Genomic DNA, 16,445 nt, shown 5'->3' with positions numbered 1-16,445 from the left:
GCTTGTGTGACTATGTGTAAATGGGTGAATCAGACCTGTTATAAAAGTGCTTTGAGTACTTAAATAAAGTAGAAAAGAGCTATATAATAACCTCACCATTTAGGCATGGTCTAGACAACCTGCTGAAGCTCCAAGCATCAGAATGGGGAAGAAAGATGATTTGAGTGATGTTGTATGTAACCGAGTATTTCAGAAACTGCTGTTCTACGGGGATTTTCCTGCACTGGTTTCTTGAACATGCCACTGAGTTCACTGTACTCAGAAGGTTGGTGGTTCCACGGTCACCACCTCAGAATCCAACAGAGCATCTTTGGGATGTGGTGGAACAGGAGATACACATCATGGATGTGCAGCCAACAAATCTACAGCAACAGTGATACTGTTGTATCAATATGGACAAAAATCTCTGAGGAATGTTTCCAGCTCTTTGTTGAATCTCTGCCAGGAAGAATTAAGGCACTACTAGCAAGGTATACAACAAAGTGGCTGGTGTGTGTAGAGGTGCCCAGATTCAACAACATACTAATGTTTATAACTAAACTTTTAATGGCTGATTAAAATGTGAGGAATAAACACGAGTATTTATTAATTCATAACCAACACGTATAATTGCACTATAACAAAAAAAAGGATCAATATCAGCCAGTGTGTTTTTCCCCTTATATTTTTTATCGTATTGAAATTTGTTGAAAATTTAATGTGCAAAGCAAAATTACTCCAGTTGTCTTTTCTGTTTTTCTGACAATAACAAGATATTTTCAACACTGCAGAAGTTTTCAGTGGGACTCGCTTTACCCAGACAACTTTGTTTGTGCGACCAGCGCATTCTGAATGATACAGTCACATCTTGATTTGAAACATACTTCAGCTGACAGAAACACTAATGTGATTTATGCGCGTTCTGCCTGAAGGATCCGGTGACAGGAGGAGCAGGCATAAATGAACAGAAATGAAACAGAGCGACACATAAACTCTAGTTTCTGCTCAGTGCGGAGCTTGCCGAACTTAAACTGATTGAGAGGTTTCTGCTCAATTAGCACATTTCACTTTTTCTCTTCCTTCGTGCTAATATTTAGATTTGCTCTGTTATTTATAGATGAGGCCAGTGCACAAGGTGAGTTCTTGCTGGTTCTTGCTGACTTGACATCTGTTTTCTTTTATTCTTTTTTTTTTTTTTTAACAGATGCCCCCCCGAACCTGCCACACGCTTCGACGCACACATCAGCTCGAATACTAAACAGGTCAAAACAGAAACACCTTGAAAGATCATTCAGCAAAAACAGAGTGTGAATGGAAATTGTAAATGGAGCTTGAACTGAAAGCAAAATGAAATATGGGCAAGGTTATTATTATTATCAGTATCAGTTTGATGCATTTTTGACACTGGGCATGAATGATAGCTGAAATCTGTATTTTCTGTTCTACGCATACTGTACACGGAAACAAAAGTCACCATAGCCAATAGAAATCCTGTTGCGTGCATACTGCAATTGCAGTTTCCTTGAGACTGCACCAAACGGATTCAATATATATGCAGGAAATGAGCTCTTTTCCATCGTTTATCCCATTTACCCTTGCCTAGGAAGAAAATGCAGTGCCAAGCAATGTTAAAAAAAAAAAGAAAAAGAAAGAGGTGTAGAGTAGTTAGCTACTGTATGAGACTTTCAAATTGGCTTCTACAAGTTTCTATAATAAATCCTCTATTAATTTAGCTCCCAGAATTAACCTCAGGGTATTATGGCCCCAAATATGCTGAATATATTAACATTTCAATGGGAGCATATTAAGCCGTGCAACCAGATGTCATGTGACACATCATAGACAATAGAGAGGAAATAACATCCTGAAGCAGTTTTACATGTGCAATATGTTCTGTCCCATCAATAGTGGAACAGGCTATATTTGAGCCAAGCTGACACATTACTTGGCTCCTCATATATGGAAGGCCGTTGGCAATGAAACTGTGTTATATGGCCCAGTAGTGCTGACAGGTTTCTTTCTCTCCCCCCCGCCCCCCCCCTCTTTTTTTTTTTATTTATTTCTTCCTCCTCTAGGCTTTGGAGAGGCTGGCACGTGGCAAGAAGAGGGAGGGTAGGATGGATCTTCAGTCCAGTGTAAGAGCCTCCCCCAGGGAAGCCGGCGTCAGACACAAGACCTCATGGGCCGTTGACCTGCTGTCTCCGTGATTTATGGCGGCTGGGGGCCTTTGGCCACTGCAGACTCCTCTCCTCTCTCTCTTCTGTTTCCCTTCATGCACACTGCAGGACCGCAAGGAGCCACACACACTGCACCACCGTCCACAGGAGTATTCAAAAAGGGATTCCTCACACATGCTAAGCTGCAGCACAAGCGTGCATATACCTACTGCATACAAAAATAAACACCCCCATAAACATTCCTACACTGCAGCACCGTGTCCCGCCATTGAGTCACATGTCCATTAGACAAAGCCTGCTCTCAGAGCCTGCTCCATTTGACAGCGTGTGGATTACGATCAGTCATGGTGTGTCAGCTGTAGAGCCCTTGGTGTAGCTACTGCTCAGGGGCAGAGCTGGATCAATGGAAGTGCGCTGAGTAATGAGGTGATGTTCCTGTTTTCACATTGTCTGAGTGCAATCAGCAGCTAGCATCTTACCTCACACAGAGCTCGACTTCTACACTGCAATAATCGTCCTCCTCTACGGACTATTAGTGCAGTGACTTATTTTATTATAAAATAAACTGTAGCTGGGCATCTGCTCCTGTGCACACATCTGTCAGAGCACCTTAAATATCCCTTTTCTCCCTCCAGCCTTAAAGGGTTGGAGTGTCCAGACTATTTTATTTTTACTTTCACAAGCTGTGGCCTGACAGTGAGAGCCAAGAGGTGCCCTCGCCATGGTGTTGCCACCCCCAGACAAACGTCATGTTTGCCTGACCACCATAGTCATCATGACCAGCATGGCCTTCATGGATGCCTACCTAGTGGAGCAGAACCAGGGTCCCAGGAAGATTGGTGTGTGTATAATAGTACTAGTAGGGGATGTGTGCTTCCTGATAGTGCTACGGTATGTGGCAGTGTGGGTAGGTGCTGAGGTGCGCACCGCCCGACGAGGATACGCCATGATCCTGTGGTTTTTGTACATCTTTGTTCTGGAGATCAAACTCTACTTTGTCTTCCAGAATTGCAAGGCTGACAGGAAAAGTCTGGAAACAGTGGCACGGAAAGCATTGACGTTATTATTATCTGTGTGTGTGCCTGGGTTATACTTGGTTTTAGTGGCTCTGGATAGCATGGAATATGTGAGAACTTTCCGGAAAAAGGAGGACATGAGGAGTCGTCTGTTCTGGGTGGCTCTGGATCTGCTGGACTTGCTGGATATCCAAGCCAACCTCTGGGAGCCCCAGCGGACAGGCCTGCCCATCTGGGCCGAAGGCCTGATGTTCTTCTACTGCTACATCCTGCTGCTTATCCTGCCCTGTGTGTCGCTCAGTGAAATCAGCATGCAGGGGGAGCACATGTCACCCCAGAAAATGATGCTATACCCAGTCCTAAGCCTGGTCACCATAAACGTGGTCACTATCCTCATACGTGGTGTAAACATGGTGTTGTTTCAGGACAGTCGGGTTTCCACAATCTTTGTCGGCAAGAACGTGGTGGCCATCGCCACCAAGGCCTCCACCTTCCTGGAATATCGCAGACAGGTGAAAGAGTTCCCCCACCCACAGAACGCAATGGCACTAGAGCTGCAGCAGAACTCAGTCAGCCACACACAGCCACTGCCCAATGCCACCAGTTTGCCACACGAACCCTCACCAGCGCAGGACGTCATAGACACATGACCGCCAGCGCTGGACTCACCAACAGTACAAATGAACTGAAAGCTCTAGGAGTGGAGGACAGAGAATAGAGAAATCAGCTGCATGACAGGATGATATTCAGCTCTTGTCAAGCCCACACAAACTGCTGTGAAACCATAAAAGAGATTTCTAGCATCACCTGCCTGTCAGAATATACTGTAAACCTACACATGACTGAGTGCAGCGAGCAGACTCTTCAAGTCAAGACAAAAGTTTTTATCGTGCTGTTGTGTTTTTAATTGTTTCAAATGTTTTAAAAGTTCAAACTTTATTTAGAGACAATCTCCACACTGCTCAGTCCAGTGATATTATGTCGTGTAAAATGGACAGCTGGTTCCCCTTCAGTGAGTATCTTGCATTGTTTTTTAAAGGTCACTTTTATGACAGTGCATCTGTGGCATTTCCTTTGAATTCCAGCACCAAAGGACATACCACTCAGCGTGAAGCACTGATGGAAAAGAGGAGCAGAGAGTGACAAGGGTCAGTCATGAGAGGCTATCTGTTCTGGCTATCTGTACTAGAGCAAAGTTGATAGCTTCCATGTTTGGCTCAGCTGAGGAAGGTGCTCTGTGGGAGATGCTGCAGACTGAAAGTCTGATCAAAGCACCAGTGCAAATCACCATACCATCCACTGCAGACATCCTACAGTGCATTAAAGTGAAAGGAAATGTGGGTGTGTGTGTGTGTGTGTGTGTGCGTATACGCGCACACAAAAGTATGTATGTCTGAATGCTTGCGTGTTGACCACAGGAGATTTAGGCTATTTCAAGTTGTTTTGGAACAGATACAAGATGTTTGATGGGTGTGACAAACTGCAAATGAAACAAAAACATGTAGATGTCAGAAGCAAAACAAGGTGATGGGGCAAAGATACTCCTTGATTACTGTACTGTACATTCCTTTCAAATGATCTCAAGCCTTGAAGCCAGAGAATTCCCAGAAGGCCTCACTAAAGAATTGACAAAAGTAAAGAAGTACAATAACACAAAAAGAGAAATTTCAGATGTTATTCAGTTCATTATTATTATTATTATTATTATTATTATTATTATTATTATTATTATTATTATTATTATTATGTACATTCTTTACATGTTGGAGGCCAATGATGTTTTAATAAAAGTAGAAATTAATAATAATGAGACCATGGTTTCTTTTTCCGCTGCTGATTATGATTAAATAAATATCGCTTTTTAGTTGAATTGAGGATTATCTGGTACATGTGTTATATTTTGAAAGCAACAGCTACCTAACAGCAACATATTTTTGCACAAAAGAATCCACACAGCACATAAATATTTAGACAAAGCAGCCCTTTCCTTGGATCCTGGAGCATTCTCTCCCTAAGGCTACCAAGTTTGGAGGGGAATGCAATAATGAATTTATTTTCAAGAAGATGTGCTAATAATGTATGAACCTTTTCTCGGTTTCTCCCTTGTCCTTCCCAGTTCTCATTATCACCCTTCCAGCTTGCTTTTTTGTTGTTGTTGTTCTGTTACCAGTTTTCACCCCCTTACCGACCGGGTATCAGTTATCAAACAGAACTTTTTCAGCCAATGAACAGCCTTGTTTACATAGAGACTTGTATTAACAGTATTGAGTATTGTGGTAGGAGGTGGAGAGGTCAGCTGCACGAGGACAGTCGGTTTTACCGTCATCAGGTCATCTGAGGTTAACTGTCGCTCTCAGCTCAGAGGAACACACTGTCAGACGCTGAATGGCCCGACTCAATTAACGATAACTGTCATCTGCAGAGTCACAAAGAGACTTAGTGACATTTTCTTTTTACAGTGTCGTTTTCAGAAAAAGGTGAGGCACTGTGTAAAATGTTAATAAAAAGGGAATACATGATTTGCAAAGCATTTAAACCCCATATTTAATTGAAGGCAGCATATTAAATGTTGAAACTAAGAAATCTTGCTGCTCCCTGATTTTTAATTTTATGCCAGTAAAAAAATCAGCGCAGGGACATGTTTGCCTCTGTGTTGCATCACCTCTTCTGTAAGCTTCTGGCAACTTAGGAAACCAATTGCTGTGGTTTTTGAAAGCAAACTGTTTTCCCATTTTTACTTGATGTATAATTTCAGCTGCTTCTTTTGTCATATTTTTCATTACATGATGCATAATGCACTTTTATTTAATTAAAAAAATATTTTTAAATTGTCCCTTGCAAAGGTGTTACTATTTTAATTAAGCTAAATCAGACTGAAATAACTGCAAAGACCAAGATACATATTATTACTGGCAGCATTTAAGCTTAATTAAAGCTTGATTCAAATTGTCATTGACTGAAATGCCAATTTGAAACCACTATTCCCTAGCAAGGACACCAACCCCAAATACAAATAATGACAAACAGTTATCGATAATGAAGCTACAAGCTAGGTCAGAGGCTGCATTTTGGCCAAAGTCTCACTGAGAATCAGCAGGGACCAGCAGATCCCTCTGACACCTTTGAGAGAGGTTGAAAACCACAGAAAAGGGAGAAGACCAAATGGGTGTGTTGCACATGTAATTTGGTTTACTGCATTACTAAAAATCCTTTGCAAGGCAGAGATAATAATTCCAAAACTCTGGTAAAATTATGCTTCGTTTGCAAATTGGTGCAAGTTGTGCTGAATTTGCTTGCATACTGACTAGTGCCTTTTTTTGCAAAATATACAAAACACAAACTATTTAAAAAAACAAAACAACTAAAACTATATGGAGAAGTGCTTAATAACGTTCCAATTTCCACTGTGTTGTTGCTTCAGATTCATCATTTAGTCAAATTTTTAAGGGAGAGAGCAGGATCAGTGTGTGATTTACAGTACTAGTTGCAAACTGCCAGTCTCTTCTCATCGAATCTCCTCTGTAGAAACATATTGATTGTTCTTGCTGGTGGAGTATGAAATATATCTGAGGCATGCAGCACATCCACTTCCTTCTGGTTGTCTGTTTTCAGTCCAGCTCCTGTCTTACAGGAACTCTGTATTATTGAGGCACAAATGAATGTTAACTTTGACACAGTGTAGTACTGCTCTTATTGCCAGGGTATTTCTTAATGTCATGGATTGGGTGACCCAGAACCAGCTCTTAGTTTCAGTGCTCCCATCATGCACAGAGCAGTTCTCCTTCACCCCATCTATTCTGTTTCACTCTCCATGTATTTATGTGCCACTATTGCATATCAGTATCCTGGTGTTTTCTGTCCTACAGTTTGTGCTTTGTACTGTTTGCAGTGTTATGCACATCTTTTCTTTTTTTTCCCTTTCCCCACATCCCGGAAAGTTGTTGTGGAAAATTGCCACCCTGCGTGGGCCTGGAGATTTTTCTCAGCAGTTTTGTCAAGTGTTTACTTATATTGAGTTTTTGGATCATTGGAGTTCCCTCTCTAATATTGTACAGTGTTTACCTTCAAATGTAACACACTTTGAGTGACTGCGCATTATCCCTAGATTAACTATATCTGCCACGGTTTGAGAAGTATAAAAAGCTATCATTTGTAGCATATTAAATCATTCCATTTTGAAATTTTTAAAAAATTGAGAAAGCAGAAAGGAGGCTGAAATAATTGAACTGCAAGCCAATGTACTCCTAATGCCAGTGCCAAGCCCAGATAAATAAGGAGGACTGCAAATGCCCAGGAGGGGCATTCAGTGTAAAAATCTTTGCCAAATCAAATATGCAGATCATCAAGAATGAGATTTCCATATCAAATCGGTCAAGGCCTAGGTTAACAAGACCGCCACTGGTGCTGCTGACCGGCAGCATGTTGGTGGAAACTCTGCTACTGTTGGGCAAAGACAAAGGACGAGGAGAGTGAGAAGGCATGTTTGGAGGCAGCGAGACAGAAGAATGTCGCGAAGACATGAAGAGGGTTGGTGTTACTGAAAAGGATGTAAAGGGTGGGGTGAGACAGAGGCAGATCTGCTCTGGAGACAGCAGTAAAAAAGAATAAAAAATACTGAATATTTTTTTATCTTCAAAGTGTTAAACATGAATGTTGGCATCACTTGCTAACATAGACAAGGCAGCTTATTGTTTTTTTTAAATGATGTATCTTATTGGTAGCAGAGCTGCAATGATTTAAAAAAAAAAAAAATTTCAATAAAATGCAGCCACACTGGAAACTTCTTTGACATGGTGTCAATCAGTTTGTAGACTCAGTAATAGTTCAGTCAACACCAACAATTGTTTGGCCATTTAAAATTTGGTTTGACGAGAACACGTCACCCAACAATCAAGGTGGTCAACCACATGCTGCAGCCCAAGTGCAAAGCACTGCAATTATTTCCACTGGAAAGCACAAACTATAATAGTGCCCACTGCCCAGGTTTTCAGGCATGTTTTGCAGTAAAAGCTTAACTTTAAACCTAAATACACCCACCTCCAAAACACTTGTGGAGGTGCCACTGAAAGAAGGCTGACAACATCAATTTTACTGTAGCATAATGTGGAGGATGAGTTAACTTTTTGGAATCTAAGAATCGAGCTTTAATCCTCAAGCCTTCTAGAGCTGGAGGAAGCTTGAAGCGTGGGGAGTTTGACGATTGTGGTTGTTTACATTTAGTTGAGGTCACAGCAGTGTTTAGTTATTGCATGTTTGATGGGAAACACTGTTAGTTAAACTGTCCAGTGTACTAAACATCTATCACAGTAAACACCTGGTTCAACTTTGACCTACTGCACTTATCTGTTTCCCATTGAAATGAGGGATCATTTTCACATTTCACATCATATTATGCAAAGCACCAGGATGCAGTAACATATCTTAGGTGAATCTGTTGCACAAGAAGCACGCAGTAAAATATCATTTGACACTGTTTACTGACAATCACCTCTCACAGGAAGACATATTACTCCCTCTGAATCAATAAATTGTTCGAAACTGTATAACCTTCCACTCTTTACTGTCATATCCAGCTTTCTATATTTACAGCATGCTTGTTAGTAGGGACAGCAGTTAATCAAGGTTTGACACCGGTCAGCATAAATTGTGGATTTCAAACATCTAATTACACACCTCGTGCACAGCAAAATTAATTATTTTATGTAAACAGACCATTACTCTAAATGTAGAAATGACTCCGCAGTTATTTTTGTTAAATTCTAACAGACGTCAAGATGCCTGGTTGGCTTTCTGCTGCGACTCGCATTATTAAATCTGAAATCATGTGTTGTACACAACAGAGTCAGCAAAATGCTTCCTGTTCTTTCACAGAACAGGAACTGAGAACCAAATCCTACATTTAATTAAAAATGTTCTCCTGAATATGAATATGAGCTACAGAACTAGTGATCGATACTAGAACTTTTTTTTTTCTTATTGTTCGGCTTACAGTATAACAGCATAATGCTACTATTGTTTGCACAAGTGGTTGTTGGGGGGGGGGGGGGGGGGGGGTATGGCAAACTTGGAAATAGAATAAATTACCTGTGGCTGCCTCTGCAACAGATCACCTTTTCGAGACCCTCTGAGCGGGAGACTCATCTATAAATCACCAAGGCTGCACATCAGGAATGTAATTGTGCTCTCTCCATATGTAATAAGCTGGTAAAAGTGCCTTTTCTCTCTCTGCATCTGATTTACTGCGTATCTATGACTTCCTGCAGCAGTCAGTCTCAGCTAATTGAAATCAGAACCAATAAGATGAACGTGGCATTGCTGGTACTGCAAACTTTCTTTGAAACAGCTTTGTATTTGCTGACTTGAAGGAGTTTCTTCACCAGTGGCTCGCTCGCTTTCACTTGTTAGCAAACGTCTCTGTTCTCATTCTGTAACCACTTTGGTGGCTACACAGCCCTGCAACTGCACACCCCATTGTGCACAGTAATCTGTATGTAAATCACTCACTGACTCTATCATATAACTGCAGTGTATTTATTGCCCACTGGACAACAAACAGTGACCTTCAGTCTTGCAGAATCATGCTAAAAGTTTGCAAGTATTTCCCTAATTGCATATCTCTGCAGCAAGATATGTAGTAGAGTCCTGCTACTGACTAAAGTCACATTTCATACAAGCCAATTCCAAAAATGTTGGGAGCCTGAGTAAAATACAAATAAAAACAGAAATCTTATAAATCCAAATTTTATTCATAATAGAATATGGAAAATATAACAAATGTTTAAACTCAGAAATGTCACTGTCTCACAAAATGATGAGCTCGTTTTAAATCTGATGGCAGCAACATGGCTGAAAAAGTAAGTGGTACTAAAAAGAAACAGCTGGTGGAACATTTTGCAGCTAATTAGGTTAATTAGTAACAGGTCAGTAACATGATTGGGTATAAAAAAGATTACCTCAGTTTCTCAGAGTTTCTCAGAAGTAAAGATGGACAGAGGTTCACCAATTTGCAAAAAAACTGTGTCCACAAATTGTGGAACAATTTCAGAATAATGATCTCCAGCATAAAATTTTTAAGACTTTGAGGATCTCAGCATCTACAGTTCATCATATAATCAACAGATTTTGGGAATGTGGAGAAATCTCTGGGCGAAAGGGACAAGGCCAAAAATCATTACTGGATGCCTGTGATCTTTGGCTCTCAGGCAGATGTGTGAATATGATCCAGAAATGTTGCCATATTCTCTAGTCCAAAGCTCATTTAAACTGGACGAGGCAGAGTGAAAAACGGTTCTGTGGTCAACTGAAGTGAAATCTGAAATTCTTTTTGGAAAACATGAACGCTGTGTCCTCCGGACTAAAGACAAGAAGGACCATCTGGCTTGTTGTCTGCGCTCAGTTCTAAAGCCGGCATCTCTGATGGTGTGGGGGTGCATTAGTGTCTATGGAATTGGCAGCTTGCACATCTGGAAAGGCACCATCAATGCTGAAAGATATATACAGGTTTTAGAGCAACACCTGCTCCCATCCAGACGTCTTTTTCAGGGAAGGCCTTGCATATTCCAGAAGGACAAGGCTAAACAGCATACTGTATCTGTTACAAAAGCGTGGCTTCGTCCAGGTACTGAACTGCCCTCCCTGCAGTCTTTCACCAATTAAAAATATTTGGTGCATCATGAAATGAAAAATACTACAAAGATAACCCAGGACTGATGAGCAGCTAGAATCCTATATCAAACAAGAATGGGACAACATTCCTCTCCCAGAAGTCCAAAATCAAAATGACCTTATTTTATTTCTTATAATTGTACATTTCCTCAGTTTAAACATTTGATATGTTTTCTGTGTTCTATTGTGAATAAAATATAGACTTATGAGATTTGCAAATCATTGCATTCTGTTTTTATTTGCATTTTACTCCCAACATTTTGGGAATTGGGGGTTGTGTATGACTGATAATATTCATCTTTCTAATAGAAGCAAGCCTGCACACTGACAAAAAAAAAAATCTTTGTTGAGGTCACCTAATAAACTGGCAGTTGAACTAGACTACAGGTCAACGAATTCATTCATTGATTTCTCTTGCCTTTCATTGAAACATTTGACAGATAATGATAAGAAATAATGGGAAATCTTTTTTCTGTTTATGGCTCGACATACTCTGTTACCTTCAGCATTTAATTATTGACTCTAGTGTGGCTTATTTCAGTGGTGTGATACTATTTTTTGTTTGTTTGTTTGTTTTTTGACAAATCAAATAACGTCACCGTTATCAGCAAAAGACCAGAGGCTCTAATACTGACTAAAAATTCATGAAATTCTGTCTGTTTTCATAGTGTTAGCTGAGATTGGTTATTCATACCTCACACTGAGCTTTACAGCCTTATGGTATATCTAAGGCAGGAAGGGGTCTGTTTGTATCAGTCAGACTTCAATCTAGGAATCCAAATGGGCTGTATGCTGACTAGTCTCTGAGGACAATCTCAGAATTTTCAAGGCTTACCACATGTACAGTAGGCAGTGGAGATCCAGGCCAACAGCAGGCGCTGCTTGAATACAGCTAAAAAGGTAATAAAAGTTTAAAATACCCTGTGGTGTATATGCTGTGATTGTTGTACCTGGGAATGGCATATATGGTTGGAAAGAGGAGAACCGTGGCTTTCTTTTAATGTTTCGTATGTGTGTTTTGACAACATAGGGACGGAGAAATTTGACTGTATATTTAAGAATTCTGCGCGACGGCCCGCGATCGGGCCGCGGAACGTTAAAGGGTTAATAACTGTTTATCTATATGCAACCAAAGCCTGCTCAAACATGATTGGTCAGTAGAATTAAAACTACAAGTAGAAACCATAAAACCAGAAACCAGCAACAAAAATACTGTAGTTTGCATACAGATTCTGCATATGAATATGCAGACAGCTGTTCATAGAGATGAGTCAGACTTAAATACGGATACAAACATACAGGTTTCTAAATTTTACTGTTGAACATTTAAAGCCTTAACTGTGAAAATAGGATTTAACCATTTCCATAGCCACCCAATCTGGAAGCACATGCCTCCTCATGTGGAACAGGCACACAGCCCTGTGAAATTCCAACAAGCCAGTACTTTGCTATTACAGTAGCTGGTGAACCCAATGGTGCATTTAGCAGCTAAAGAGCCAGATATTTCCCTCAGGAGTTCATGGAAACCAAAACAAATTTTAAAAGGAGAGTTAATATTGGACTGCTTGACATTTGTAAAGCAGCCAGAAATGCAATTGTAAATGAGTGCTAATGGTGATCAAGACTGCTCTGTGTTTAAACATGTTTACTATAGCATCCTTAAGCAGTGAATGTGCCAGTGTTACATGCATCATTTGTGGCCAGACGATGATAATTAATGCAGTACAAAACAAAGAAGTAGAATTGGGAGCAAGCAAAGCCAATCAAGCCTGCTTCTGAAAGGAGATTACCAAGGAGGTGGTGTGGCAAAATCTAGAGCTAGACATCCATATAAATACAAAAACAATAACAACACAATGAGAAAAAGATGTAAGAGGAACAAAATCATAACAACCGCTACAAAGGAATACTCTAATAATTACCCAATGCCAGCTTCCTTGTTAAGAAACTAAAATGTTTCTTGGTGTTGAAACAAATTAATTGCACTTAAATGCATACATACAAAAAATAGCTGGTATTTGTTTGTTAATTATTTACCAAGTTGAACAAAGCATAATTTACCAACAAAGGATGTAACCTATTGTGATATTCTGAATTATGGATGTGGTTTTCTTCAGAAAAAAAAAAAAAAAAATATATATATATTTATATATATATATATATATATATATATATATATATATATATATATATATATATATATTAAAAGAACAAGTGATGTATCTGAGTCATCTTTCCTGTTTTTATTTAAAAAATTAGATTTGACTCTGGGTGTGAATCTATATTTCAGGCAACAAATGCACGGCTTGGACTCTTTCCAACACTAATGTGTTCTTTTAATGATTGATGTCTGCAGAAAAGCCTAACCAAAGTCCACAACACTCAGTGATCTATTACACATCCTGAGTCTAACCTTGATTAAAAGGGTTCAATGCATAACTCACCATTAGTGGATGTTTCCAAGTGGTCTTATCAGAACTATCAGTCTTCATTGCAACATTGCTGGCTTCACCAGGGCTGGCTACTTAATATTCATACACAGATAGATAAGAAGGTATTGTGTTACCTTCACAAAGTGTACAGCGTGTGCAGAATGGATTAATCACTGAGTCACAATGCACAGGGGAATAGACTGTGGGAGCTGTCATAAACAGATAAGCATAAATGAAAGCTGAGCGTGCACTGTGGTAGAAAGTCCTGCTGTTAGTTGCAGAAAAGAGCTGACTGTCCTCTGAGTTTATGGTTTGATTTCTGTGCCATCTTAAAAGTGACTTCATTATCAGCGGGGTGGCTAAAAACAGCCACTGACCGCAGGTTACGGCTCTGATAATGTCACTGTCTTTATCATTATTCAGTGTATTTTAATTTTATCTAGTTATAAAGTTTGCAGATGATTTTAAATACCAGGGAAAGGTCACATGGTTTTAGTAGAGTACCATAGCAATGTACCATTTGAGCATTTGAAAAAACTGTTGGGAAAACCATTACACTGCAACATGGCATGTTCACTCAACTAAACAAGGAATTCCTTCTGCAGGGTTCTTTTTTCCCCAAAATATGAGTTATGTTTATATAATCACACAATATTTTGTCCATACATCCATTTACCACCACTTAGCCAGGTCCAAGTCGTGAGGGCAGCAATCTATGCCTCTCTCTCCCAGAGCACATCCTCCGGCTCTTCCTCTCTCCAGCATGTCCAGGGTCTGCCCCAGGGCCTTCTCCCAGTGGGACATGCCCAGAACACCTCACCCAGGAGGCATCAAGGAGGCGGCCTAGTTAGATGCCCGAACCACTTCAACTGAGCCAAAATCTTTTGTGGTAAACGTAATTATGCCCGCCAGACACGAACACACACATACAGGATTGTGATCTCACTTGGCAGCAGCACAGCCTGTCCTCACACCTGACACAGTAATGTGCAGAAAAGCTACAAATTGGTGCCTAAAAATTCCTGGGAATGCAGATAATTAAGTGTCTGACACTCAAACCCAGACCCCCCCCCTTCTTCTCCTTTATCTTGAAATGAAAGCCCATACCAGTACCGATAACAGTTATTATTTTTTATGAGGTGGTATAATAAGTTTCGTGACCCCATCCATAAAAAAATACTTTGTTTAATTTTGGATGATCTGCCCTACAAGGTAGCGTCCTTGAACACTTCTGGGCTGGTTCCAGCACACTTGCTTGTTTTAGATCAATCTCTGAAAGCATTGTACTGACAACTTGTAAGTTTGCGTCTGTGATGCCTGCTGGATCTCCTCCACTGTGTCTACAAAGCAAACTTTTAATTTGGATTTCAGTTTTTTGCATCACAACTAGCCAAATCTGGCGAGTAGAAGCTGGTGAGTGAAGTGATGTCACAATGGCACGCACCACAGTTACATAGCTCACATGTTTAGAGGCATCACTTACCACAAGGCAAGGCAGGCAAATGCCTTGGGCCCCAGACCATTTGGGGCCCCCGAATGCTAACAAATTTTAAACTACGGCAGTGGCGTGCATGATTCTGACAACCATGAAAGTCCCTGAACAAAAATGAAGATTCCAGTTGAAGTCCGCTGCTTGGGGCGCATTTGAGTCGGTGCATTTTAATGTAAATGCAGACAAGTCTTGAAAAGCAGGTGAAAAACATGTACATCACTGGCCTAAATGAATATGGTCTTAGGCAATTCTTTTGTAATGTTTTAATTGTTGTTTTATAGGTCATGTTGTTGTCAGTGGTGTCAAGTTATTTATGACATAAATGCAATGAAGGCTGGTTGAAGGGCACCTTCTGAATTTTTGCCTAAGGTGCCAACAGAGACCACTGCACATGTTCCTCCTGCCTCTGGATGTTACAATAAAACTATAAGGTTTAAGAGGACCTGGGAGAGGACCTCACTGTGTACATCTCAGTGAATATTCAATTACATTTTATTTATATATTGCCAAATCACAACAACAGTCACCCTATTGTAAGGTAAAGATCCTACAATAATAGAGAGAAAACCCCAACAATCAGATGACTCACTATAAGCAAGCTCTTGGCGACAGTGGAAAAAATAACTCCCTTTTAACAGGAAGAAACCTCCAGCAGAACCAGGACTCCCCTGGAAGGGGCAGCCATCTGGGAGTGACAGGAGGGAGACAGGACAAAAGAAACACTGTGGAAGAAAGCCTTTATGACAGTGGTCTATTATAAAGCTTCTCGCCTGTTTGCGTCAATCCTTTATGTTGTGGCTGCAGTTTTCTATTATCTCTGGAAGCAGGTTTGACTACAAATCCACTGAAATCTACAGCTTCTGCCATTTACACGGGCATGTCCTGTTAGAGGACCTGCCAAGCTGTGGGGGCCAGAAGCTTTTTTCTGATTGTTTGTACATGTGCACTGCGGATAAACATCTGGTCTTTACAGGAAACGAATGGGAGACAAATGTGCTAGAAATGCTGCTGCTGCCTCTGGTTTCACTGCTCTGAGATCAGTTATGATCTGCACTTTGTGTGGAAACAGAGCTAGAATTTACAAGTAAACAAGCTTCTGTGATTTATCACCATAACATATAACAGGTTTTCTCTTACTAATCACCTTGGCCAACATGTGTGAAATAGAATATCTTTTAGCACATTAGCAAAGAAAGTCTTTTTGATGGAGACTTGTCGTGTCCAGTTTTTTTAAAAAAAACATTCAGCATTTTTTTGTTATTTTGTAAATATATTTTAACGTGTTTTCTAAATTCTAGGCATAGCCTTGTTTTTTCTGCAGAATAATTACTTTTACTTTTGATACTTTATGTACAGTTTGCCAATAATACACAGTTTATGTGTCATGAGGAGTTTTGATAGTGTGGTGTTGCTGCTTTTACTAAAGAAATAGTTCTAAAGAATCCTACAACATCTAATAATAATAATAATAATAATAATAATAATAGTAATAATATATTGACAGTAAATGGTAAATAGACAATAACTACAGAAGAAATACTATTTTACAATTCTTCAGCCAGGAAGGAGTGCAGAATAAAGAAGATGTCCTGGAAGAGTGCAGCAAGCAGCAGGAGGCTGTCAGCATATGTGACAGAATGTGGGTTATTTTTTGTTGTTGTTATTGTTTGTGGGGGCGTGTGGT

At 40.1% G+C, this 16,445-nt stretch overlaps 1 protein-coding gene across 3 annotated transcripts in view; it reads left to right on the top strand.

Moving 5' to 3' along the window:
* tmem121ab (transmembrane protein 121Ab) overlaps nt 1–3,943 on the top strand; it is a 45,070-nt gene extending 41,127 nt beyond the window's left edge. The window contains exons 1-2 of one of the 3 annotated variants that reach the window (XM_030721818.1): nt 1,185–1,241; nt 2,055–3,943. In XM_030721818.1, the coding sequence (XP_030577678.1) occupies nt 2,878–3,822 (945 nt within the window). In that variant the 5' untranslated portion in view covers nt 1,185–1,241; nt 2,055–2,877 and the 3' untranslated portion in view covers nt 3,823–3,943. Of the gene's footprint in view, nt 1–1,184; nt 1,343–2,054 lie in introns of those variants that run through there. The other 2 variants (XM_030721817.1, XM_030721815.1) reach the window with 2 other exon arrangements.
* The last annotated feature ends 12,502 nt before the right edge of the window (nt 3,944–16,445 follow it).

This window comes from Archocentrus centrarchus, chromosome 24 (assembly GCF_007364275.1).
Source record: "Archocentrus centrarchus isolate MPI-CPG fArcCen1 chromosome 24, fArcCen1, whole genome shotgun sequence".
NCBI lineage: Eukaryota > Metazoa > Chordata > Actinopteri > Cichliformes > Cichlidae > Archocentrus > Archocentrus centrarchus.
Note: the sequence above shows the minus strand (reverse complement) of the source record. Positions and strands in the feature narration are given on the sequence as shown.